Below are 25,016 nucleotides of genomic sequence, written 5' to 3' on the forward strand. Positions count from 1 at the left end.
TAAATGTGGACACCTCTCTTTGAATTGCCCTCCAGTTACATCCATTCTCCAAGGGGCATGAGAGGACTCACTTTAACAGAACTCCATTAAGAAAGCTTATAGATTATCTCGTTGAATAACGTTTTTAGACATTGAATATGAAGTTGGAAAAACACAGAGTGCTTCTCAAGTTTTCTTTCACATGCTGTTTTCATTTAACTGTCTCTGAGAAACAGTCTTTGCAAGTGAGCTTGGCACCTGCCTTAGAGTTAGTAAATGGCATCTGTTCAGCACATCTATCAGCATCTCTGATGAGTTTTCCCATTTACTCTAGTAAATATCCAAGTAATACATCACTTTAGCAATGTAATTGATGTTCAGTTTAATTTACATATTGGTATTGCTAATGATGCAATTATTAATTATGGCTTATTATTAATTATAACCGTTTACTCGATTGGAGCTCTTGGTCAGAGCTCATACCGGCATATCAGCTTTTGCCTGGGATTTTGCTGGTCTTCGCGATGGTTTAATTTTACTTATTTACTCAAGATTATATATGACTTCAGAGTAAACATGATGAGAAACAAAGTTGTCTTTGATATTACCAATTTGATGGGTTCTTTTATATGTTTTTGAATAATTTCCGTAGATACTGGTGTATATTTATATACATGTATGCAGGCACATGCATGCGCCTCATGGATGGAGACCTCATCAGAGTGGGCTACGTGTGTCTTTTAGCCAGTTTAGGGGCTTAATAGAATTTTCAGATTTCCACCTTGTTTCATCTATGAGTAATAAGAAAGTTAAAAAATACTTCTAAAGTAGGGTCATAGAAATCATATAACCATTTTATTAAATGAAATTATTTTCAATAGTTTGAATCATGTTACCATTATCTTACTACAAGTTTCCTTCTTTTTTTTTTCGTTCTAAAAAACCCCCAGACCATTGTCATTGTTCTCCAGCAGAAATTTTTCTAGCTTAAAGACTCTTAAAACAAATTCCATATATGAAGGTGAAAAATGGTCTATAGCTACTTAATCATTGCGAGTACTGAGTTCATAACACTTTATTCTTGACAGATACTCATTTCCTGTCTCTCTGATATGTACCCAGTTAACTTTCTCGTCATTGATGGATGTATATTTCACTGCTTTAGTGCTGAAAATATAACATTTTGCCACTAGTATTTATTTCCATGCTCTTTCTTTCTATTAATCTCATTTTATCATTGATGAAAATTTGGTCAGTGAAAGTAAGGACTTTGATCTGTCATCAACATACTGAGAAAACACTTCTATGTACTGTCTCTTATGTGCTCAGTGGAACCAGTGTTCAGACATGTTCCTTCTGTCTCAGGATATTGTCTGGATGCCCATGGAAGGTCATCTGAAAGTAGCTGCAGATGCCTTTTTCCATTGTAATCTCCTCACTACATCCTGGGGACCAGTGGAGGAAAGACCACAACACTGGGCCTGCTGTTGTCTTTACTTCCTTCCACTTCCACTTGTTTCTCTTGTTTCTTTCCTTTTATATCCATTGTGCTCTCCGAGAACTTCAACGTAAATGGAAAAAGAATAGGCAGGTTACGAAAAGAGTGCAATTCAGAATTGATTAATTGTGAGAGATCTTCAATGCAGTAAGGTGTTCTCACATGTACTTTGGATACATAATAAGATACTAGGTCAGGTCATAGGAGCGCCAAAAAGTCAAAACAGCTTTGTCCCAAGGGACTCATGTTAGTACGTGATAATAAAGAATTTACCAAAATGACTGAACTGAAAGTTGAAAATAAGTTCTATGCAAGGGGGGTAAAGCAAGGTTCTATAACAGTTCAACGGAACAGAAAATACTTCCTACAAAACAATCAAGAGCACTATTTGAGCTCGGTGGCCTTTGAAAGATGGGTATGATTTGAACCTATGAAAAGCGAGTAGGGGAATGTTTCCATGGAGAAGGAGCAGCAGGAGTCCTGAGAAGGGGGAAATGTTGGATGATGGGGAAAACTGAACATGTCCATCGGGTTGGAACATAGATGAAGGAAAGTATAAAAACAAAAGAAGGACATACAGTTAGAAAAAAGGGGTTGGAGCCAGCTCATGAAAGGCCTTGATTACCTTTTGAAAGAAGCATTAGGAAACTCTTGGTTTTTTTGTTGTGTTTTTAAATGAGTGACCTGATTAGAGCAATTCTTTAGGAAGACCAATATGGCTGTAGTGTGTGAAAGAGACTAGATGGGATGTCTACGTGGGAGTCAAGTACGAAAGTCCAGAAGAGAAATAAGCCAGATTCATGGGAATGATAATGGAGAAGAGATGAAGAAAGTATAGCATTTTTTTACTTTTCAGAGATTGGGTGGGGAGGTGAGAACTGACCTGTGTAATGTTAGGTAACTCTTCTTCAACCCAAGGATAGAATGCATAAACCTCCTTTGTTCATTTCATTTTTATGTGCTGAGGGTCAAAAGGCCCTTTATGTACAACTAAAGCTCATTTACTAGCTCTGACTTTTGTTGAGTACATGCTACATTCTAGGCACTAAGGACATAGAGAGGAAAAGATGCAGCTTTTCTCTGTAAAAACTTGAGCTCCCATTCTTGTTCAAAAATATTTCGCATACAGACAAACACAGATCACATATGGTCATGATTCTCTTTATAAATACCTCCAGTGTGTTTTAAGAGATTCATGCAGTAAAGACTTACCAAGTGACCACTGTGTTGAAAGCATTGTGTTAATCACTAGAAGTCAAAGGTGGATAAGAAATACTCCTTACTTTTGAAAAGCTCCCGTGGAAGACTGTATCAGGGCACCTGCTGGTCTTCTCCTCCGTTAGATAAATGATCTGAATCCCTTGTCTCTTTTTACATAGTCCTTCTTTTCTCCCCTGTTGGTCATTTGTGTTTCTTTTCTTTGATTCCTTTCCAGCATCTCTGCCTTGATCAGTGTATTGTGCGCTGGAAGGGTTATGTGCATGTCATTCCTCTGGTTCATTTCCAAGTTACACGGGCTGTATTACCAGTCCTATCTTTTCTGCACTTAGGCCCAGGAATTCCCATGTCTTCATATATTTATCCTATTCTTCTTTCAGGATTTTAATTTTCCTTGTTGCATTGTTCTGCACTATTTTTTGTTTGTTTTTCTTCTTCTCTTAGGCTCTTTTCTTTACACCTGGTCAAGATGATTTTAAGCTCGAGTCTTGTCTTTCGGTGTGTTAGCAGTAGGCCTCCACATTTGCTGTGTTGGTAGGGAAAGTTCCAATGCAGTGAAGCAGGAGTGAGCTTCACAGACATGTCTGGACTCAGCATGTAGCTCCCTCACTTCCCCTCACGCTGTCTTAGGATAAGCTACTTATCCTGATTGTTTCTGCTGCCTTAGTGTCTTCATTTGTAAAATGGTATTGATTTTACCTCGTGGTGAAATATTAAATAAAGTTAGATAACTGGCAGGACTTCCAAGAGGTCAGCCTTCTTCCTTCCTATGGAATGTAGTAGTAGCACCTGGGCAATCAGTCAACATTCCTTAAATTCCTTTACAATTAAGGATCTCTTCCAATCTGTTCTTGCTGTGGCAACTCATAAAACTAGGGTTTGATTCCATGAGGTTTTGCCTCTTAATCGTGTAAAAAGATCATCTAAAATAGTGCACTGAAAGAAATTTGCTAACTGATAAAGTGAGATATTAATGTATAGGGAGGTGTTTTAAAAATAACAACCAAATTAAATATTTTTCCCATTCTGCCATAGTCTGTGAAAACCTTCCTCACGGATATTTAGGAACAATGAGATTCTCAAGTGAGATTTTTTCTTCATGTTGTGTAGGGAATCACTTAGGGTGTTTGAAAACCTAGTCATCTTCATGTTTCAAAAACTCTCCAAATGTTTTTAAACTCTCTATGAACGAAGAACCTGTATTCTAGAAAATATTGAACAGAATGACACAATGAATATAAGCCTTGTTTGTTAAAGAACTTCACTGTTTAAGGAAAAGTTATATGTTTACTAAATGAGTATGGGGGAATGACATGATCCCACTCTCTCCTAAGACCCCAGGAATCCTGCTTACATTTCTGAGGGTTACCTTTTGGCTGTGTGAACGACACTTTCTGCCTCCAGTTTGCTAGACTCTGTATATTTTTTGAATCTCAGAAATACTGATTCTTCTAGCAAGCATATAGAATCTGTTAGGTATACTCACTTCTTGATAAAATAGTGAAGGAACAATTTTAGGCAGCAGGAAAGGCTACAAGGGGTTTTGGCAAACAGCTACTACTTTGGGCAGGAAACTGTGGTGATTCTTCCTTCCACAGGAATGATTTTTAAGAGCTAAACATAAGCTAGCTAGATCATGACCCAGACACAAAATCAGGAAGGAAATTAGAGGGACAGCAGATTTTTATTTTAATGCCTTTAAAGTTTAGTTTCAAACAAATCTCACTCTTAACAGGCTCATCCTCAAGAAACATCCACTCTCATTCCCTTTATGGATTATTCACTTTGTATGAGAAGTGAACACGGTTGATACCTTATTATTGACAAGTTGTTTCCTCATTTTATGACTTGACCATGATTTGAGAAATGCAAATGGAAAAAAATAAACCTATTTCATCAGAATAGTAACAGCACTAATAATTCCCTTGAAACTTTTAGTGCCCAGATAGCAAGTGATAAGGCTTTGATAGATCATCTCACCCACGGGGTGTTGGCCACATCAATAAATGAAAGCAGTAACTGTCATGAAATTAGAACAAAAATAAAAAAGTAGATTAATTTTTTAGAGACAGTATATATCAAACAATCCAGTATCACAGTTTTATATGAGAAATTATATTTCTGATTATTACTTGTAAGCTGTACGTGCTCTGCATGCCCTACGGTGGAAATTAGGGACAAAGGAAGAGTTATAAATTCAAAAGCATAATCAGGTTACAAATAATACATAAAGTGTGAATGTAGATTGTTCCAGAGTAGTTGATTGACTTTGCATTCCCAGGAAGAAAAACAATAATATGTAATTTAAATGAAAAATCTTGGAGATGCTTTGCGATTATGTATAACGTTAAGGTACAGCTGAAAAAACTAAAAACAGACTGCAAGGAATTCTCATTTTCTGCACAATAAGACATGAATGAACTGTCTCATGGTCCTGTTTAAAACCAGGGTGTTGCTATTTTTAAGAAACAGAAAAGAAATGTACTTCTGCAAAAGGTGAAACAAAACAAAAACCTATGAAAATTAATCAAAATAGACTTTGTAGACCAAAAAGTCATAAAAATGCTAGCACAGAGTGGCTGAGGCTTCTTCAGCTGACACTTGAGAACATCTTTTGGCACCGGAGTGCTGGGAAACACACTTGAGGAAACCGTCATCTTATGAATGTCCACAGCTGCCATTTTACTTTCTGCTTTTATTTTTCTTCATGTCTCATCTTGTAAGATGTCTCAGCCTCCTCAGTTTCTCTTGTCAGTGCTTCCCATAGTTGCTGTCCCCAAAGTTTTTCTCTCCTTTGCCTCCAAATGCCAAGAGCGGTATTTTGGTGTTTGGTTTGCCACCTAAACCATTTGCGTGTGGTGGGGATGAAGTATTTTGTTGCTTAGATTCAGTTCAAACGTCAAACCCAAACATGTTTTCCCCTGCAGGAGGCCAACCACGTACTTCCATAAATGGCACCAGCATCCTGCCGGTGCTGGGCATCTGAGACCTGAGTGTACCTGTGTGTAGCTGGTGGGGTGCCTTTTGTGAGCCCCTTGTGCGCACCTTTTAGTTCCACTTACCCCTTTAGATCAGACATTGAGGCTCCAGGCTCAGGTGAGGCAGTTGCCTTTCCAGTGGCCCCCAAATGCCTGGCTTCTCCTTCCCGCCACAAGCCTGTGTAGTACTGCCCACTTACTCCTCTCAAGGCACAGCTCCGTTATCTTCTGCAGCTCCCCGTTTCTTATATTCAGTACAGGCAGTTCTAGCTGGTAAGCAAAGCCAGGAAGCAAACCATAAAGCCACAGTTTCCCACGCCTCTCCTCCACTACTCCCCAACCTGCACCTGGGCTTCAGCCCCGCTACATAAGAATGGGATCACAGAGATGTCTTTGTGCTCTCTACCTCTCTGTCTTGGCTTATGAGGCATCCTTCTGTTGGAATCCTCTCCGTCTTTCAAGCCCATTCATATTACAGTCTCTGTCAAGGAGCCTTTCCAAGCCTTCCTGTCCACTGCCCCCACATTGGGTTCTAGAGCTCACCCATGGCACTTCACGTGGCTTCTGGTGTTGTTTCCCAGAGGATAAGTGCCAGTCTTACCTCGAATTCCCCTACAGATACAGTTACAACACTTGGAGCATAAAAGGTACTCAGTAAGGAGTTGTGACTTTGAAGAAGATGAAAACCAAGTTTAGCGTTACCACACGAGTAGGATTGCTCAAGCTAGTGTCCATTCCAGAAATGCTTCCACCATTAATTCCTGACCACTTTTCATGCCCCTCCCCACCTTTGAGATATAACTCTGAGTAGTGTCAGCTTCTGTCTTTTTCTTCTCCTCTTCCTCTTCTTCATCCTAGTTATAAGGAGTGAGGAGGGGGCCCTAGAGCTCTGTGCTCCTGGATAAACCCACAGCCCCTACCCCAACCCTCACATCTCACCATCACAATCTGCCTTGAGACCATCAGGATTCATTGCATTATGCCTTTCTCAGCAAGCCCAGGTATCTAGCTCTCCCTTTTCCCCCTAGACCTTCACCCCTGTACCACTCAGTGCATCCCTGTGTCCTTCCTCTTTCTGCTGCTCAGAAGCCTCTGTGTCCTCTGGGACTCAAGCTTAGTCACCACTCAATCCCACATATCCACAGCCTCTCCCGTTCTCCTTTCCACTGTTATTGGCAACTATTCCAAAACTCCTCTCTCCCCAAATTACTCTCACCTTCTTCCTCATGCACAGTCACACCTGTCCCTCTTGCTTTCTCTGTAACTGGGGAAATGAAGCAGTCAGGAGAGCCCAGTTGAATATTCTACCACGAGACCCCCACATCTGCTCACCCCAAAGCCTCTGTGCTTGGCATCTCTGCTGTTTCTCTGGGTGAAGCATCTGTCCTGTGGCTGAAGGCAACCCCTCTCTTGGGCGCTGGGACCCATCCCTTCCTGCCCCTCCATGGAAGGACACTGCTCCAGCAGTCTTCCTTTTCTGCTGCCTTATCAGAATTTCTCTGTTGGGTCATAAGCATTAGCATTCAAAAATGCTGTACATTCTACCATCTTCAAAACAAACAAACTTCCCTTGATCCTTACCTTCTTCTCTGGCTCATCCACACTGATGCCTCTTCCTCTGTCTGTATTCTCACTGACCCCCTCTTCCTTGCTGGTTTTCCTCCTTCGTTCATTGGCTGCTCCTTTTTGTCTCCACTACCGGTTCCTCCTTATGACTGCCCCCCCCCCATTTGCCTCCTAAGCGCCCGCATGGAGTCTCATGGCTTTAAATACCATGTTTTTGCTGGTACAACTCCCACATTTACGCCATTGAATTACCTAGATCTTTCCCCTTTATTTCCAACTGCCTACGTGATGTCTCCTTTGGATGGCTTAATACCTCAAAACTAGCCCAAAACTAAACTCCTCATTTCCCCACCTACCTCTCCACGCTGCCCCTCTCACTTCTCCACATTTCAGTCAAGGGCAACACTACCTTACTCAGGCTGGAAGGCTGGGTGTTGTACCCAGCACCCTCTACTTCCCATATGCGGGCAAATGCTGGTGGCTCAACTGTCAAGATGTATCTCAAGGTTGACCTTATCTTACCACCTCCACTGCCATAGTCTTATTCCAAACCATCCTAATCTCTTGCATGAATTATTGTAATAGCCTCATAACTGATATTCCTATCTCCACCATTGATCCACTATAGTCTATTCTAAACACCGCTACCAGCATGACCAACACAAGCCAGATCATGTCACTCCAACACTCAGAATCCTCCCATAGCTCTCCCACGCAAAGAAAAAGCCAAGTCCTCCCAGTGAGCTATGGAGGTGCCCCCAACTCTGACAATGTGTCCCACCACTTCCCCGGCTTGGTCCATTGCAGGCCCACCTCAGTATTCCACAATCCTATCTTGTACCTTTTAACTTTTTCTTGCTTTGCCTAGAATGCTCCTCCCAGGGTGTCAGTAGAGCTCCCTCCCTTCCCTCTTCCAGGTCTCTGCTCTAATGTTGTTTCCTCAGTAATTCCTTCTCTGATCCCTCATCTCCGAGCTGTGCAGCACCTGCCCCACTCTTGAGGACCCCAGCCCGATGTGCAGTTTCCTCTACAGGACAGCACTGGGTAACACCCTGCTGACAGAACTTGTTTCCATCTGGGGCCATCCTTCCACACAAGAAGAGAACTTCCATGAGGACAGAGTTGTTCACTGTGATTTTCCTAACACAGTGTGTGGCACTGCTGGGGAACTCCATAAATTGCTGTAGAGTAAATGAAGAATACTGCTGATTTTCTCCCACATTCAAGAAGAAAGCCTAGCACTAGTCACCATTACACAGATGTTCTGGGCAGCCAGGCTGTCCCTGAGCTATTTCTAATGTTCACTTTTCCTATTAGGAAGGCTTCCTATTTTCTCAAGGTGAGGCAGTCGTGGTGCTGGGGCCACTTCGGTCAGTAGCCTTGGGCAGCAGTGATGGCTTTTGTGGCCTTCTGGAAAAATTTCTGCAGCCAGTTCAGTAGTCAAAACTGGGCCCAAACCTCAAACCAGTAGCTGAGTACATCATGTTCTCAGCCTGGCGTGTGCTGTTATTTAATTTAACATCGAACACTGAGCCAAGACTCACTGTTTTCTTCTAAGTTGAAAACCAACTAAATACAGCATTGCATAAAATCATTCCCTTTCTTTTGAGATTTTTCACATGACATGTTATATCTGTAACCTTACCTAATGCAAGTTCACTGCAACACCACCCTTTCTAATTTTCTTGGTCATTAAACAAAACACCCAAAGCCATCACGAGGAGTCAGTAGAGGGGGCATCTGTGAAGATTATGCTCTACATTTCAGCAGCCTGTCACCCTCCATCTATGAAATATTTAGCTTATTCATCATTTTTACGAATGTGTTCAAGCCTCGATAATGCCCCCTATTAAATGCATACATTTGAATATATTCCCTTTAAAAAGATCTAAACATGCAGTAAACTCTAAACAGAATGCACAGGAGAAGGGGGAAAAAATGCCTTTCCACAAAGAATTAGAATTTGTACCCAAAAAAAAGGAATAAAAGTTCATACCATTAGAAACCTGGCAAGAAAATAACAAGACAGAGGGGAAAATATTATGAAAACAACTCTTTTGCCAAGCAGTTTGTAAATTATACTGTTAAATTCATAGATTTGGGTTGGGGGGGCGGACAAGCTATCAGTTGCAACCACATTCTGTCACAAATTATCATCTGTCCCAGGCTGACTGACAGCTCACAACCACATGTTTCCAAAAAAAACAAAAGTGGAGAAAAGAGCATCCTGTGGAGAGGGGTCATAAAGATATCCATTTCAGGAAAGGCTGGAGGGGCAGGGCAGGCAGACAAAGGCAGGAATGGCTGGTACGCAGAGTGAACTTGGAATTAATGACGCACACCTCCGTGAGATCATCTCAGCAGGGTGACTTATTCCCTCCCAACTTGTGTTTGTGTTGATGCTAAACCAGGACATTCCAATCAATCCCTTCGTTCTGGCGTTCTGGCGCTGTCACCGTGATTTGGTGGCCCTGCCGCAGGCAAAGGGAGGGTTGCTCACCAACAGCTCAGAGCCTCCCTCCTCTCCCTCTTTGAGCTGCTCTCCCATTCTGTGTGATTGCCACCATCATCACCTTGCAACTGTGTCCTGCAGAGATAGAACGTTTCATTTTCTTGACCTGCAATGTGAAATGAGTTAAAAGTGCTAAAGAATGATAATACTGCCCTTATGCTGGCTGCATAACAATGTACTTGTCTGCTTCCCAAAGGAATGAAAGGCTCGGCTTGGAGGGGTCTCTTTTCCTGACTCAAAGATGTGTAGAGAATTCACCTGTTCTCGTGGAGCGCAGGCAAAATTTTGGCTAAAGTGAAACATCACCAGTTGTTTAGTTAACAGAAGCATTCATGACCGTTAACAAGACAAACTCTCCCATACTGAGGGTTTACGATGTATAAGTTGTATCCGTGTTGTATTTTATATTTCAGTATTTTAGGCTAAGTAAAGTCTTTTCTATATTTCCTTCCCAAGTGTTGGCATAATTGAGTTACAAAGAAACTCAGTGAATCAGTTATTTAGAAAATTTATTTGGGCTACATGAAATCTACTAACGGGTGAGATCAATGGAATGGCTCCCAATATGCCAACATTTGGATGAATGAAACCAATCCATTTTATTTTTTTAAAGTTAAGTTTTTTTTAATTGAACAAAAGAAATCAAAATTGGAAAACATTGCCCCCTTTTTCACTTTTGTGAATTTTATTTATTTTTTTAAAGATTTTATTTATTTATTCTGACAGAGAAAGAGAGAGATTGAGCACAAGCAGGGGGAGTGGCAGGCACAGGGAGAAGCAGGGTTCCCACTGAGCAGGGAGCCAGATGTGGGACTTGATCCCAGGACCCGGGATTATGACCTGAGCTGAAGGCAGACATTTAACCAACTGAGCCACCCAGGCTCCCGCTTTTGTGAATTTTAAATGTTTATTTTTATATGGATTTTTAAAAATTTTTCATCTTGTTATAACACACATTTTATCTTTAAATCTTTCTTAGCAATTTATTTAATGTATCAATATCCTGCAAATCCACCACTTGGTTGTACGTTCCAGTGGCATATTGGAGTGGTATACGTAAGATGTAAATATACTAAAAAATAGTAAACATTAACAGTTTCAAGTTATCTGGATAACTAGTGTGAGGGATATTCATTCAAAGTAGCAGGACATCCTCCTGAAGTTATCAGAAATAAAAATGACCTGAAACAGGTTGTGCGGAAGGGTTTGTGTTTAATAAGGTGTGATGTTTACATCACGAGGCTCTCATGACGATTATCCCTTTGATGCAAAGTCATCCTCTGCCTCGTGTGTCTCCCCAGTCTTAACCAGCTTCATCAGTCTGATGGCCACAGCTGGGTTCAACAGCCAGCGTCATATGTAAAATCTTAACAGGAATAACTTTTGAAAGAAACGTAGTTTATATGTTTCCAATGGAAGCAGATGGAAAGTGAGAGCTTGACTCTCCCCGTTTCCCTGTGATGATTTATCTGAGGATAAGCCCAGTCTAAAATGCACCAGACACAAGGATGGCTAAGTTTTCCAAGAATCAGGAGAAGCGTGAATGGAAAACCCAAGGAAAGGGTAGAAAGGGCTGGTATCAATATTAAATTTTAATTACGTTTTTTACCAAGAAAACCAAGACAATTCTAAGGCGAGAAATTTGGACATAAAATGCCTACTTTCAGAATGATCTCTCCTGACCCCTCGTGAGGGCAGTGGTATGATGGCTCAGATGCTCAACACTGTCACGTTCTGATTCAAAAGGCTAGAAGCCCTTAAAAAAAAAAAAAAACGGATTCTGCTTAGTGAATTGAACATTACATTCCTAATATTTTTTCGTCCTGAACTCATTTAGCAGAGGAAATGGATATTTCATCAGACATGGATTTGACATTCCATCACATTATACTGTAAACAGGACAAACGGTGTTTTGGAAATGGGGAAGCAGGCGAGCTAAGACAGTAGCCACTGGAAGTCTCTGGTTATCTCATTTAAACAGATATTAAATGTGGGTGCCAGTAGTGTGATCATCAGCTGCTTCCCACTTTGTGAATAAATTGCTTAGAAGGAGTCTTTTGCCTACCAGATGTGACCTAGATTTAGATTTCCAAAGGCAGGGGAAAAATCTCTATTGTGTTAAAAAAAACAATTGCTGGTAAAATGCATGGTAAATGAGCTTATCGCACTTTTCCAGGTGTTTGGGCTAATATGTTATGGAATTACTCCTTCACTTATGAAAAATAATTGAGGAAAATGTTCCAGCAAATCAAATTTGGTTAAAGGCTTAGGATAGCTATTGTGTTGTTAGCAAGTTTTTTAATGGCAGAAAGAGCAGGGAGCCAATAGAGATAATAAAATATAAAAAAACTGTTTGAGAAGAGTCTCTTAGAAAAGGGTCAGGCGTGGGTGTGCTATCCAACTTACGTTACGGTTTCGTAAAATATTGAAGAACAATATGAACAATTACCTCCTTTCAGTGCATACGAAAGCTGTTGAAAAAAATCAAAAGCTTGTCTGTCTGCTGGCTCCGATAAGTCTTCTTACTCTGTTAAATGCAGCATAATTGTTAAACACGTAACATCGTTATTCCCTTACCCACCGCCTGTCCTTTCCCCTTTCCTTCCACCTTCAGGAGCTGCCACCCCGAAGCCAGTCCCAGAACCCGAGAAGGAGACAGACCACACAGTCAAAATTGCTGGAGTCATTGCTGGCATCTTGCTGTTCGTTATTATATTTCTCGGAGTTGTGTTGGTAATGAAGAAAAGGTGAGCCTCCTAGCTGTGGCCAGAGATGCGGTTCCGTCCCATTGTTTGCCAGGTTGCTTCATGCATGTGAAAATATTCAGTTATGGAATTGGTTTTGAAGACACACCTGTGACTCTGATTGTTGGTATTTTTCCTCATCTAGCATTCAGGGTTATGGGACAAAATTTAGCGTAATGACTGTGGTGTCGTATGAGTTTGCCAAGCATATCATGCCAAGGTGACGTAAGACGATGCGTCTTCCCACACGTCAGTGCATGAAGCTCTGCAGAGCCTTTATAGACATTTATTAACCAGGGAATTTTTAGTGCTGATTACTGGTGTATTAACGCATTTGATGTTCTTGACGACACCAGAAATGAAAGTTTTCCTTCTCATTATACTGAACATAACAGTGATGACCGAATTTACTGAGCCAATGTTATGTGCAGGCACCATGCTAGGGGCTTAATCTACACAACACCCCATGAGAAAGAGACTCTCAGAAACAGCCGTAGAGGAGTGCAGGCCACGGTATGACTCAGGACAAGCAGAAAGCACGGTGGATGTTGTCAGACTGCTCTGTCTAGCTGAGGGGCGGTCTGGGGGAGCAGAAAACCCGATGCGGCTATAACAAGCAATCCTCACCTCCCACACTTGAAAAATATACTGTGCCTTTTGTGTTGTAGAAATGAATAAAAACTTACTTAATGGTACAGTGTTCAATTTCTATAAAAATTATCAACATGGAAATATAGGTAGTAAGTGATAGCTTAAATTTTCCCAAAAAGAAATAATACTCAGATCTTAATCCTTTTCTCTGTGGTTTAAAAACGATAACAGAGTGGGAGTAAGGTCATGGATGGTAGGAGGTGAGGATGGAGACGTCAGCAAAGCGAGGTCTTGAAGGTCTTGTCTGCCATCTGAGGAGGCTGGACTTGGTCCAAAGATCCACCGATGGCCTTTAAGCAGGTAGTAATGGGATGTCATTCTAATCTTAGATCACGCTGATGTTAGGATCGAGCACAGTGAAGAGGGAAAGAACTCGAGTCAGGAGGAACAATTGGATGAAGAGGGGGCAGCTTTAGAAATATTAGGAGATAAGTTTTAGTGGCCATTTGGAGGCCCAGTTTAGTGGCCCAGGGAGAAGGAGCAACATAGAAAGAGCCTAATTCCTGGCTTGGATGACTTAGTGGAGACACACCATTCAGAAAATGCACAATGTGGAAAGTGGAACATATGTGGAGAGTGAAGATTGGGGAGGTAGGCGTTGCACTTTTTCGGTTCACTGTTCCGGTGAAGTTCAGTGGAAGCTTCCACTGGGCAGTTGGATGGGCTGGTGGGGACCCGGAGTAACACTTTCCACAGTCTGAGTCATCAGCCTAGGCTGAGCTGAAGCCCTGGTTTGGATGAGGTCTCTCAGCATCACTGCAGAGTGAGAAGGAAGTCAAGGAGGAAGACAAAACCTCGGGTAACACAGTATTTAGGGGGTGAGTTCATATCCACATACATATACCTACGCATGCATCTCTTCTTGCTTTGTCCTTCATCTTCTGTTTATTGTTCTGCTTGGGCCCCAGGACAAACCTTCGCTCTGTCCCAGCAGCACATGGTGCTAACGGGCCCCCACCGTTGGAGCTCTTCCTTCCCACATGTTCTGCATCCTCCTTTCCTTTCTTTTTCTACCATTTAATTTCTATCCTTATTTTTCTTTCCATTTTTTTCCTTCCAATGAGAGATTTTAAGATCTACTCTTTTAGTGGGGCACTGGGTGTCTCAGTCAGTCAAGCATCTGCCTTCGTCTCAGGTCATAAGCCTGGAGTCCTGGGATTGAGTCCCACGTCAGGCTCCCTGCTCAGCTCCTGGGGAGTCTGCTTCTCCCTCTCCCTCTGCCCCTTCCCACCCCCACCTGTGCTCGATCTCTCTGTCACATAAATAAATAAAATCTTAAAAAATAGAAAAAGATCTACTCTCTTAGCAACTTCTAAACGTGCAACCCAGTGTTGTTAACTATGGTCACCATGCCGTACAAGAGATCCCATGATCTATTAGTCATATAATGGAACGCTCTTCATTTTTAATTCTTTTAATTTTCTTTTTGTTTCACTTCTCTGTAACTTTTTCTTTATCCCTCTTTTCTTCTTCTCTGGTTATTTATCTCTTTAGTTCTTGCCTCCTCCATGTTTCTCTTTTTTTATTTCTTCTTCTCTTACTTCTCCATCACCTCCGAGGCATTTTTCTCCTGGATGCCCTGCATTGCTCCCTACCCTAATGTTTATGCAGATAGCTTCTCTCTGCTACTAGTTGGTCTGTGTTTTTCTAATATCGATCTGTATAAATTTGAAGCAACACTAGGCCTTTCCATGTCTGGATATTCAAACTAAACATTTTGAAGAGATTTATTTTTAGTTGAGGGAATGTGTTGGATTTTTGTGTCATCTGGCAAACTCTATGAGGAGTTTGAGACTACTAATCCAGTTGCCCTTGTGACCTTACCTAATGACATTTCATCCTCCAAGGGTCTATTTTTGCTGGGTTAATTCATTATTCTACCTAGGTCTCTCAGGTAGTCATGGAGGTTATGTTATAAATTATGCATTTGAAGAGCTTGCCTATGGTAACATATGGTCTTGATACAACATTAGACTAAATACCAATAACTCATATCAAATTTACATGATTATTTCCTAGGTACTAATCTAAAAAGGGTTGTTTCCACAGCACATACCACTTTTGTATTTGCTTTTTCTGAAATACAGACTATGCTCTCCGGAAGGTAAATTTGCCAATATATCATGCCTATAAATACAAAACTTGTAAAATTTAGACCTGAACAGTCATGTGGTACAAACTTTCATATTCAAGCAATTCTTAAAAATCCTGATTGTTTGGGTTTTTCTCCAAAATTTTAGTCTAAATTTTAAAAGCTGTATTTTTAAGTCATAATCATGGATAAGTTGCAGGAGTATCATTGATATGTAATAAGCCACATCGTTTGGTTAGAAGAACACTGAATTGATTTTTTTATTGAGGCCTAACTGCCGTATAACATTACATTAATTTCAGGTGTACGACACCATGAGTCAGTATTTGTATATATTGTGAACTGATCACCACAATGAATTTAGTTACCCCCCACCACCTTTTGACCCCCCTGCCCCCACTTTGCTCACCTCCCACCATCCCCAGGAGAATACCGACTTTAGATTTGGAATTTCTAGACCTGTATTTTAACTACGTTTGTGGCTCTAAACTTCTCTGGGCCTTAGTGTCCTCATTTATAAATTGAGAAAATTATACTGGATGATCTCTGAAGTCCCTCCCACTTCCCAGGTTTTCTCTATGCCGCAGCCTCTGATGACACTGTATGTGTGCGATTCTGGAAGTGCAGTGGGCGGCTCACTGCTGTATTTCATTGTTTGAACATAGCCTCTAGTCCTTCCAAAGACTGTCTGGGTTCGGTCGGCTCAAGTCTAGAACTGTGACTCGGTGAACGGCTTATCTTTTAGCCCTGTTTCCCACCATCAGACAGGAGGCCCTCAATTAACAGGAGGGAGCAGGAAGGAAAATGGAAAAAGGAAACGAGAGAGAGGGAAGGAAAAGAACTGCCCCAGGCATGGGCTTCAGTATGTCATTAGTCGTTTTTGCTGGTTAAAGCCTGGTGCTAATTGGATTCCAGTTCTCTTCCTGCACAGGCTAGTTAGTTCCCAGTGCTTCTGCCCACAGCACTTGGCATCAGCCAACGCGACTATGCGGCACTGGTCATAAAAACCGACTGGGCCCAGGAGAAAGTGTGGTGGAACGCGCTCATCAATATTTCTGGAAATACGATTAGAAGTCTGTCCTGCTGAGGGAAAGTCACTAGTTACCGTCTGTATTTGTCAGCATGCTGGGCCAGATGGGCCTGAGCTCCTGGGAGTCGCTGGGGGACAGCAAATTTAGTTGGGAGGCATTGCCAATTATTAGCTTAGCTAAGATCACGTTGCTTTCTGAAGGACTGGCCTTCTATAAAAAGTAGTTGCTGAAGGTAGGCCTCCAGTAGAATAGGTAAAATCTGCCCAACTCATGCTAACTCATGGAATTCTCTGACATCAAGGGAATAATGACTAAAAACAGAGATAACCCTCACTTTCATTTGGCTATAATGTTTTACAGACCTAGCACAAATGAATGACTAGTTGTTAATTTGTTGATGAATATTAATCCATTTGAGCCTTGCTTGGACTAATATGATATGAAACCACCTTTTCCTTAAAAACTGTTACAAAACCTTTACATTTAATTTTATCTGATAAGGAAAGCAACTTATTATTACTTTCTCTTTCCCCAAAATATATGTTCTTTTGAGGATGCAGTGTTTTGATGCAGCAAATGTTAAGAAAGGGCATAAGATGGATATGAAATTAAAGTTTCATAGAGTCATATGACAATTACAGCTGACTCTTGAACAATGTGGGGGTGAGGGGCACTGAGCCCCCCCCCATGCAGTCAAACATCCAAGTATAAGGGCTCTCCCAAAACTCAACTACTGATAGACTACTGTCAATTGATAACACAGTCCATTAACACATATTTTGTGTGTTGTATGTTTTATATACTGCATTCTTAAAGTAAAGTAAGCTAGAGAAAAGAATGTTATTAAGAAAATCATAAGAAAAATAAATTTACGCTACTGTATTATATTAAAAAAAAACAAACGTGTAAAATGGACCCATGTAATTCAAACCTATGCTGTTCAAGGGTCAGTTGTATTCTCAAAATTAATATAAAATAAGTTGAGCAGGAGATACTTAGTGTTTATCATTGTTCATCCATGTATAATTAAATATATTTGTGAAAATGAAAATACCTGCATTTTCAACATTTTTCATAGGGAATAATTTATCTCAATAACATGTTTGACAGAATTTAGCATACAAGCGCCATCAATTTTACCCTGATTAATTATATTTACCATTGTTTCTAAAATTGCTATAGATCTTTTAGAAATTTGAGGACATTTGTATTAATTACAATACTATTTCTGTTTCAGCTATTGTGGTAAACAGAAGTTAGAGAGGTTGTGGCTATATGAAAATAATTAAAGAGATATGCATTCTTGTTCAAAACAGCAAATGTTAGCTGTTCAACAACATGAACACCTGTTGTAGGTACATGTGACTATTTTAATCCTGAAGCACGAGACCTCTACCTCCTTTCCAGAACATATTTTAACAAGTGTACATTTTGCAAATGCAGCACATGTCATTAAATATTTAGAACCTATTCTATTCTATTTAAACAATACTGATACCAAGGAAAAAAACTCAATAAAAATAGGAAGTATTTCTGAAGACATGATGAAACAAAAAAGATAAGAGAGAAAATTTGATGAAAGCCCAATTTTCAAAGAGATGCCTGCAGCATGTGGCTGGAGGCAAGTTGACATTATCTATAGTTCTCCTGCTATACCTGTTTACATATGCAATAGGAATTTTTTTCCACGATAGCTCAGTGTGAGCTGAATTCGGAAAATGTCTTAAGTCTGGGTGCTCTATTCAAAGTCTTGTTTCAAAATCGCATTTTCTGAAACCACATTGAGAGAGTCGTACGTAGACATTGCTTTGTGATTATTATTTAGAATACGTGCACTTGGTAGGTAGCCTTATAAATAAGCAGACGCTGGGTTTTTCTGCTCTGGCACATGCTCTGGCATGCAGGAAACAGGGTAGCTGGGTACACAGATAACTATGGACATGTCATCCTCATCTATCAGTCAGCTAATGTCCTTCGTTTTCTAGATGGTAGCTGGATAGGTTTGTGGTACAGAGGTTGAGTTAAACTAAGGCCTCCTCTAACCCGGACTTTATGTGATTATCCTAATAGCTCCTTTATCCTCATAGCTCCTATATTAGCTGCTGTTTCTGGACTCAGCCTAATGGGTTGACTGTGTTCTCTTATGTTCTAGTAATAAACAGCTCTCTTTGGGAGCTGTTTATAAGGAAGATTTTATTTTAAATGTGAGGGTGGGGAACCCAGGCACCAAGATGTATTTGATTTCTGTTTTATAGGAGGAAGGTGTCGGAGAATGGTCAGGGGTAGCCACTTGAGCTTTAGGATCTTACGGACCTGGTTTGAATCCCAGCTCCGACTTGGTACAGAGTAAAATTGGATGAGTTACCAACCCTCTCCGAACTCAGTTTGCAATGGGAAATGTGCGGATGGGGCTGCTGTGTACTTCCTAGCGGACCACAAAGATTAGGATAACTCGTACATGTAGCTGGTGCTTGATAAATAATAGCACAGCGGCCCAGGAGTTTGGAAAGTTGCTCACGATGACAGGTAGTAGGGGGCAGAGCCTCGCGTAAGTCAGGTCTGTCTGATAGTTAACCACTCTGCTCCACCGCGCACAGCCAGGGCACTAAACTCAGAGACCCCTCTTGCTCTGTGAATACTCAGATACTGTCTGGATGGATTCATTGGAAACGGCATTGTCGTCAGCTTGCGGCAGCTAACCGTTGCTGTAAGTTTGCAAATACCTGAAATGTGGCCATCGGGTTTGAGTCTTCTCTTTGAGCCATCACAGGAAGAAAGCTAAATAAAAGCTTCTTCCACTCCCGCCTTCACAGAAGTGTTTTGTAAATCCTTCCAAGAACGCGTATTTCATGTCATTTTTTCAGCTGTTACGTTTACTTCGGATAACTCACAGCAGTGAGGGTGCTGTATCCTTGTCTGCTTTAGTGGCTGAGAGAACGTTGCTACGTTTGACAGTGAGCCGGGAAGCAAGGGAGTGTTGTACTCCCGCTTTTCCTCCTCGGAGACAGACTCTGGAGACAACTGCCTGCATGCACTCCTGGGCTCTGTGGCTTACAAGCTGCGTGACCACGGGCAGGCTGCGTGGCTTTGTGTCCCTCGGTCTCCGCAGCTATATAATACCAAGGGCATAATAACAGTACTTACCTCGTAAGAATGTTAGAAGAAGAAAACGAGTTCTTACCGTCGAAGTGCTAGCCCCCATAAATATTAACTGTATTAATGATATACATAGTCTGCTACTTTAGAATATGAGCTGAGTCTGCTCAGGCGCCTGCTGTGTGAAGAGGAGGGCTGCAGTATGGCTTACAGAGAGGTAAGCCACCGTCCTGGGGCATCAGTACGACCGCTCTTGGGGATTTCTCTCTAAGCCCCTGATTCTCCTGAGCGCTCTTGGTCTTGACATTCAACACAAATACTTTGTGTATCCAAACCTGTGAGACCCAGACCCAGTAAGGGGCCGAGTGGTCTGCCTCTGGGGTCAGACCAAAAGGCCAGCATCACTCTTCGGCGAGCTGAATAGTGTCATGCCTCTGTTTGGACTCCCTGCACCTGCCTTAGCTCCTGCTCGGCCAACCCCCTCAACTCCCGCAGGTCCGGGTCAGCCTGCAGAGCCATCTGGAGTGTGGACCCTCCTGCCTTGCCACCAGGCACCAGCCCTGAAACTGCATAGTTGAGTGGGGTGCTTACCAGCCATCTCGAGGTAATTGTTCTGCTGGTTGGTATTTCTGATGCCTGGACTTTGCCACACAGCTCCTTTTTTATCCTATACCCATTTGCATAGCTTCTTAAAACTTGTCCTGGTCTATCTTACCTCTGAAGCTCAAGTTTGACAGTACCTAGAAGGGGGTTAAGAAGGAGTTGCATATTTACCACTAAAATTGACAGTTCCCCACAGCTGATGTCCCCAGATGGTGTGCATGGATACTCCCAGGTCAGTCCCACCCAGGCTGTCCGTGTTCTGTAGGGGATGTATGTCTCCATTTATGTTGACATGACTTCACTTTCTGGTTTGTAGAGTGGGAAGTTCCCAGGAGGTGAAAACTGAGGATGACTTTAAACCTCACATCTTGGTTAGAAATTCAAACTTAATAGGATCACTCCTTCAATTCTTTCTGGTTTTGTTTTATATTGATGAGTGAGATAATAACAAAAATACATAGAGTATAAGAGAAATATAAGTGCATATATATATATATATATATATATATATATATATATACACATATATACCTACATATATATTTTTTTATTTTCAAGTATACCATTGTCTATACATATATATTTTTTTTTCGAGTATACCATTGTCTAACCTGACTTCTTTCGTCAAGATTCCTGACCCAGTTCTTCTAACGTAAGTCTAAATTTCTTTTTTAACAAGGAAAGAAGTTATATCTGGAATCTTTGACTTAGATTCATTTATAGAAAATCACATAAAGTTAAACTTTAAAAAGAATAGAGAAGGACTACCGAGATAATGAGAAGAGGAATACTTCTCTCTCTCTCTCTCTCTCTCTCTCTCGGGCAGACCTCAGGTGCAACACTGCATGAACTGGTGTATGGAGGTGAATAGGAAAAGGCTGGTTTTGCCCAGTGCCCTCACAGTGTGTCTTTAAAAGTGCCCAGGGCTTCCCCAGATCCATCGGAGGTAGTTTTTGTTGCTGTTATTCTTATATACGCTGTTTCCCCATCGGCACTGCTGTGGGAGAATGGAAGTGGAGCTATTTTTATGGGTTGTACTGCAACAAGCAAAACTTGACTGACTTATTAAATTCAACATATTTCTATTTGTTTGTGAAAACAACACAAAGCAGAAAATGGGCAAAAAATGTAGCCCTGGGTGTCGTATCTAAGAATAGCCCGTTTGCTTGCTCAGGTGCACGCACAGGCGTGAACTCGGCTTCTGGAAGTTAACTCTGGTCCCTCGGCGGCGTGAAGCAGCCCCTGCCTGAATGCCAGAATCCCTTCCAGTTTGCATGCTGGGATTGGTGCTTTCCTTACTCACCTCTCATTGCAAAGCTCACATACACTCTCCTTCCAGGCAGACTCTTGAGTTACCTGGGTCCCATCTGTCTTTTCTATTAGATTAGAACATATTAAGTGCTGTGGTGTGTTTTTTTCTAACTGGTTCTGACACCCTGCTGTCATGCCCTGCAAGGTGCTTTGTGGTAGTGGGTGTGTAGTGTGTTTCTCAATTAGAGACAAAAACTCTTATTTAATGCAAGCCCTTCCGTGCAACACTGGACTTTGAATTGCTTTGGCTTCTTATTTATTTGAGAGATGTAAGTTTTATAATAGCATAAGATATTTTTTACATTTTCTATAGTGTGGGCATTCTGGTGGACAGATTCCCTACTTTGAGTAGTGCGAATAACAATTATTTACATTGTTAATTTAATATATTAAAATAGTTTAAATGAGTACAGATATTTTTAAATTCAGATACAGCTTAATTAAAAGAAAATGCGTTTATAACTATCATTTACTTAAATTATTATTTATTTTTAAACCACCTCTAAAACATTTTTTTTATAAAGCATGTACTCCTTTAGATTGTTTTCACAACCAACAACAATTGGGATAAAAATTATATTAAAAATATGAATAAACAGCTTCAGGATGAATTTCTTTGATACCATGAGCATGGGTCCTAAATAAATTAAAATATTCAGTTTGTTAGTCTTCCTTTCAGTGGGTTTACAATGGAAATGTTCAGACTCCTGTCTTTGGTAGGTCTGCCAGGGCTCTTTGAAATTCATTTGTTTTCTAATCTCCAGCCCTTTGGCTGCTGATAGCTCTCCCACTGCATCCTTGTAAGGATATTGTGCTTTTGACTGTGTGTTTGATAGGAGCATATGATAAACATTGGTTCACTGTCCTTATGTCAGTAAGAAAACATTAACAGAAACAAAATCATTTACCGAACAGCTTAGTGGAAGTATATAGATCCCGGAAACTATCAAAATGGCCTTTATTTTTTTCTGACTTGCCTAAAAGCTGGGTGGTCGGTTTGGAGTCAGCACTCAGTCACTGAAGAAATTGGCCACTCCTCAAAGAGAATAGGTCAGTTATCAGAGCCTAATTCGTAGGTATGGCCTTAACCTTTACTAAAAGGGAAGGGAGGGGAAATCTCAGAAATGTAGTAAGATTTTGAAAATGAAGTGCTGACATAGCATTCACCAAAATTCTTAACTCAGTGGCTGTCATCTGGGAGTAGTATTGCCCCCTTAGGGGACACTTGGAAATGCACGAGGGTGTCTTTGCTGAGAATCGCTTAGTTGAAATTGCATCTGTTGGTTTGTATAGTTTTGTAGATACAATACTCGAGATGTTTCTTTTATAATTTGTCAAGTTAGGGTTGACTCAGAGCTCTGGTCTTAAAGGTCACAGTATGTACAGTCTAAAGGTCACAATCAGCACTGCCTGTAGGGCCTGTAAAGGTGACCCGGGTGAGTAAAGGTAAGGCCCTTGGTGCAGAGTATGTCTTGGGAAGGCACCTGCCTTTTAGGTTCAGTCAAGTATACCTCAGTGACACAGATCTTTCTGCCCTTTCCACCCCCAGGGAAGCAAGAAGTCATCATTTCTTTCATTAAATCATCTCTTTATTTTTTTATTATTGGGAAATAATCCATCTTTAAATTTAAATTTTGGCCAAATAAAATGAATATCTAGTCACCAATTTGTGATTTCTAATTCTCTTTTAAGATAAACCAACCAAAAGACATTTAAAGGACCGCATTTTAAAATCCTTTATCTCCTGTTTCTGGCTATAGGTATTGTCTTATACCAGACAGGACAATAGACTCCTTGCCCATGCTTCCTCTCTGCCCACATTCTCATTAGTACCTATGATGCCCTCAAATAGTGAAGCCGGCCCACAAGGTATTTTGTGAGTAGGTGGTTCCTATTTGGAAACACCCAGTAACTTAAGCTTCACTGAGCTTGTTGGTGATGTTGCCAGGTGGTGTGGATTAAGCGTGTCTCCAGGTTATAACTAGAGCCTGTCCCTGCTTTCTGCACTTAGAATACTGTTGACTCCTGTCGGTCTCTCTAATCCAGGTTTGAGATCTCTGGACTCTAGACTAGCCTCAGCAGTAACATCTTTCAGAGTGTTTTCACTGATAAGATTTCACATTAATCATCTTCCTGCTCTTTTAGAACAATTCCCCCAGTGTAAGAGAGCGCACGAGGCTGCCCCCCCCCGCCCCCGCAATGCTCACCTTTGTGGGTGGGGTCTGGGGAAGGAAGCCAGCCCACACCAGCAAGGCCTTCCTTCCTAAGGTGACTTCCTGATGGAATGTGCCCTGAGTGCTTGGGTTCCCCTGCTGCTGAGTCCAGCCCAGGTAACAAAGCCAGGAAACGTGGAGATCATGTGAGAACAGGCTCTATGGCTCTATAGCACCATTGGGCTATTGATTTCCTTATGCTGAGTTTGAGAGGGAGTAATACTTATCAATCTGCTATAATCAGAGAATAAGAAGATAGTCTATCTCCCCTCTATATCCTTTCCCCCTGCCTCAACACACACACACACCCTTATAACCTGTATTTAAGAAAAAGAATCCGAATGTAAACGGTTTCCGATGCCCTGTAGCTTTTGAGCTGCCCCATGTCCAATCCACAGAATGGTGACCCCACTTGGTCTTGACGTCAGGCTACAGTTATGATAACGTTCTGCTGCGTTTGTCTGCAGTAAATACCAGAGCCCTCCTGACACATCTAACAGACCTGCCCCACAGCCCTGCCGCCCCCACCCCCGCCTGCGTCTAACACCTTCGGAGGAGCGCACAGGAGCCTACGAGCCCCGTCACGGTCAGGCCACAGCTCGCTCCCGAGGGCCGGGCCAACCCACTTTCACTCCTCGGCAGGAAATTGCTCAGGTGCCTGAGCTCCACTGGCTTCACTTCAAGAACAATTTAATTTTCTGTGTCCTAATTGCTCTGCTGGTGCCTGGACTTCAATGACCCATCCATTTGGATCTCCAGACAGCTTCTAACTCTTGTCCCCACACTTCTCCCTAAATTCCAACACTGATTTTTTTAAACCTGGAATTTCACCATGTCTACCTTATTGAGCGTCCCCTCAAGTAGGGCCATACTTGTCAGTATCGCAATGGGGAGGTCCAGGCTCTGTCACTCCATAGTCAGCCTGAAGTGTCCCTCTCTTGCCCACAGCTGACCCCAGGTTGTTAGCGATTACTCCCAAAGAGAAGCCTGCCAGGCACAGAGGCCCCGGCAATGTTTTAGCAAAGGAATACAACATACATTAACGGTTCCTATTCTATGTGCCTTTTTATTTTTTTTGATCGACAACTGATATAAAGAACAACAGGGACGGCAAAATTTAACTGAAGTTATAAGTTGCCAACTGAAATGATAAATCATTATGTGAAGGGAGAAACCAACTATAGGAAGAATGTGGTTGATTAATGAACATCATTAACAAGTTCAGTTTCAAAGGTCAAAATTATAGATCCGATTATGTGCAGTGACACTCTTTATTGATGTTCAGGTCCTTTTGCTAACGCAGAGAGCTAAAGGACGTTACCAACAATTATTTTAATACCATGTGTTCTATGACTTATAAAATTTTGAATTCTCAAAATATCTTTTAATTACTATCCTGACCAGAGCATGAGCTTTAGCGTTTTTAGTTTAAATTGAGGGCACTCAGCAATCATTTCTCTTTCAGAAGTTACACTGCTAATTTTAGTGATACTATGTGAAGAACTACAATTAAACTGGAGTTC

General features: G+C 41.4%; 1 protein-coding gene across 6 annotated transcripts in view; it reads left to right on the forward strand.

Moving 5' to 3' along the window:
• PTPRM (protein tyrosine phosphatase receptor type M) overlaps positions 1 to 25,016 on the forward strand; it is a 742,830-nt gene that overhangs the window by 514,678 nt on the left and 203,136 nt on the right. For all 6 annotated transcript variants that reach the window (XM_044382848.3, XM_026496000.4, XM_048218445.2 and 3 more), the window contains one exon: positions 12,367 to 12,499. In XM_044382848.3, coding sequence (XP_044238783.1) covers positions 12,367 to 12,499 — 133 coding nt within the window. The remainder of the gene's footprint in view (positions 1 to 12,366; positions 12,500 to 25,016) is intronic.

This window comes from Ursus arctos, unplaced genomic scaffold, assembly GCF_023065955.2.
Source record: "Ursus arctos isolate Adak ecotype North America unplaced genomic scaffold, UrsArc2.0 scaffold_17, whole genome shotgun sequence".
NCBI lineage: Eukaryota > Metazoa > Chordata > Mammalia > Carnivora > Ursidae > Ursus > Ursus arctos.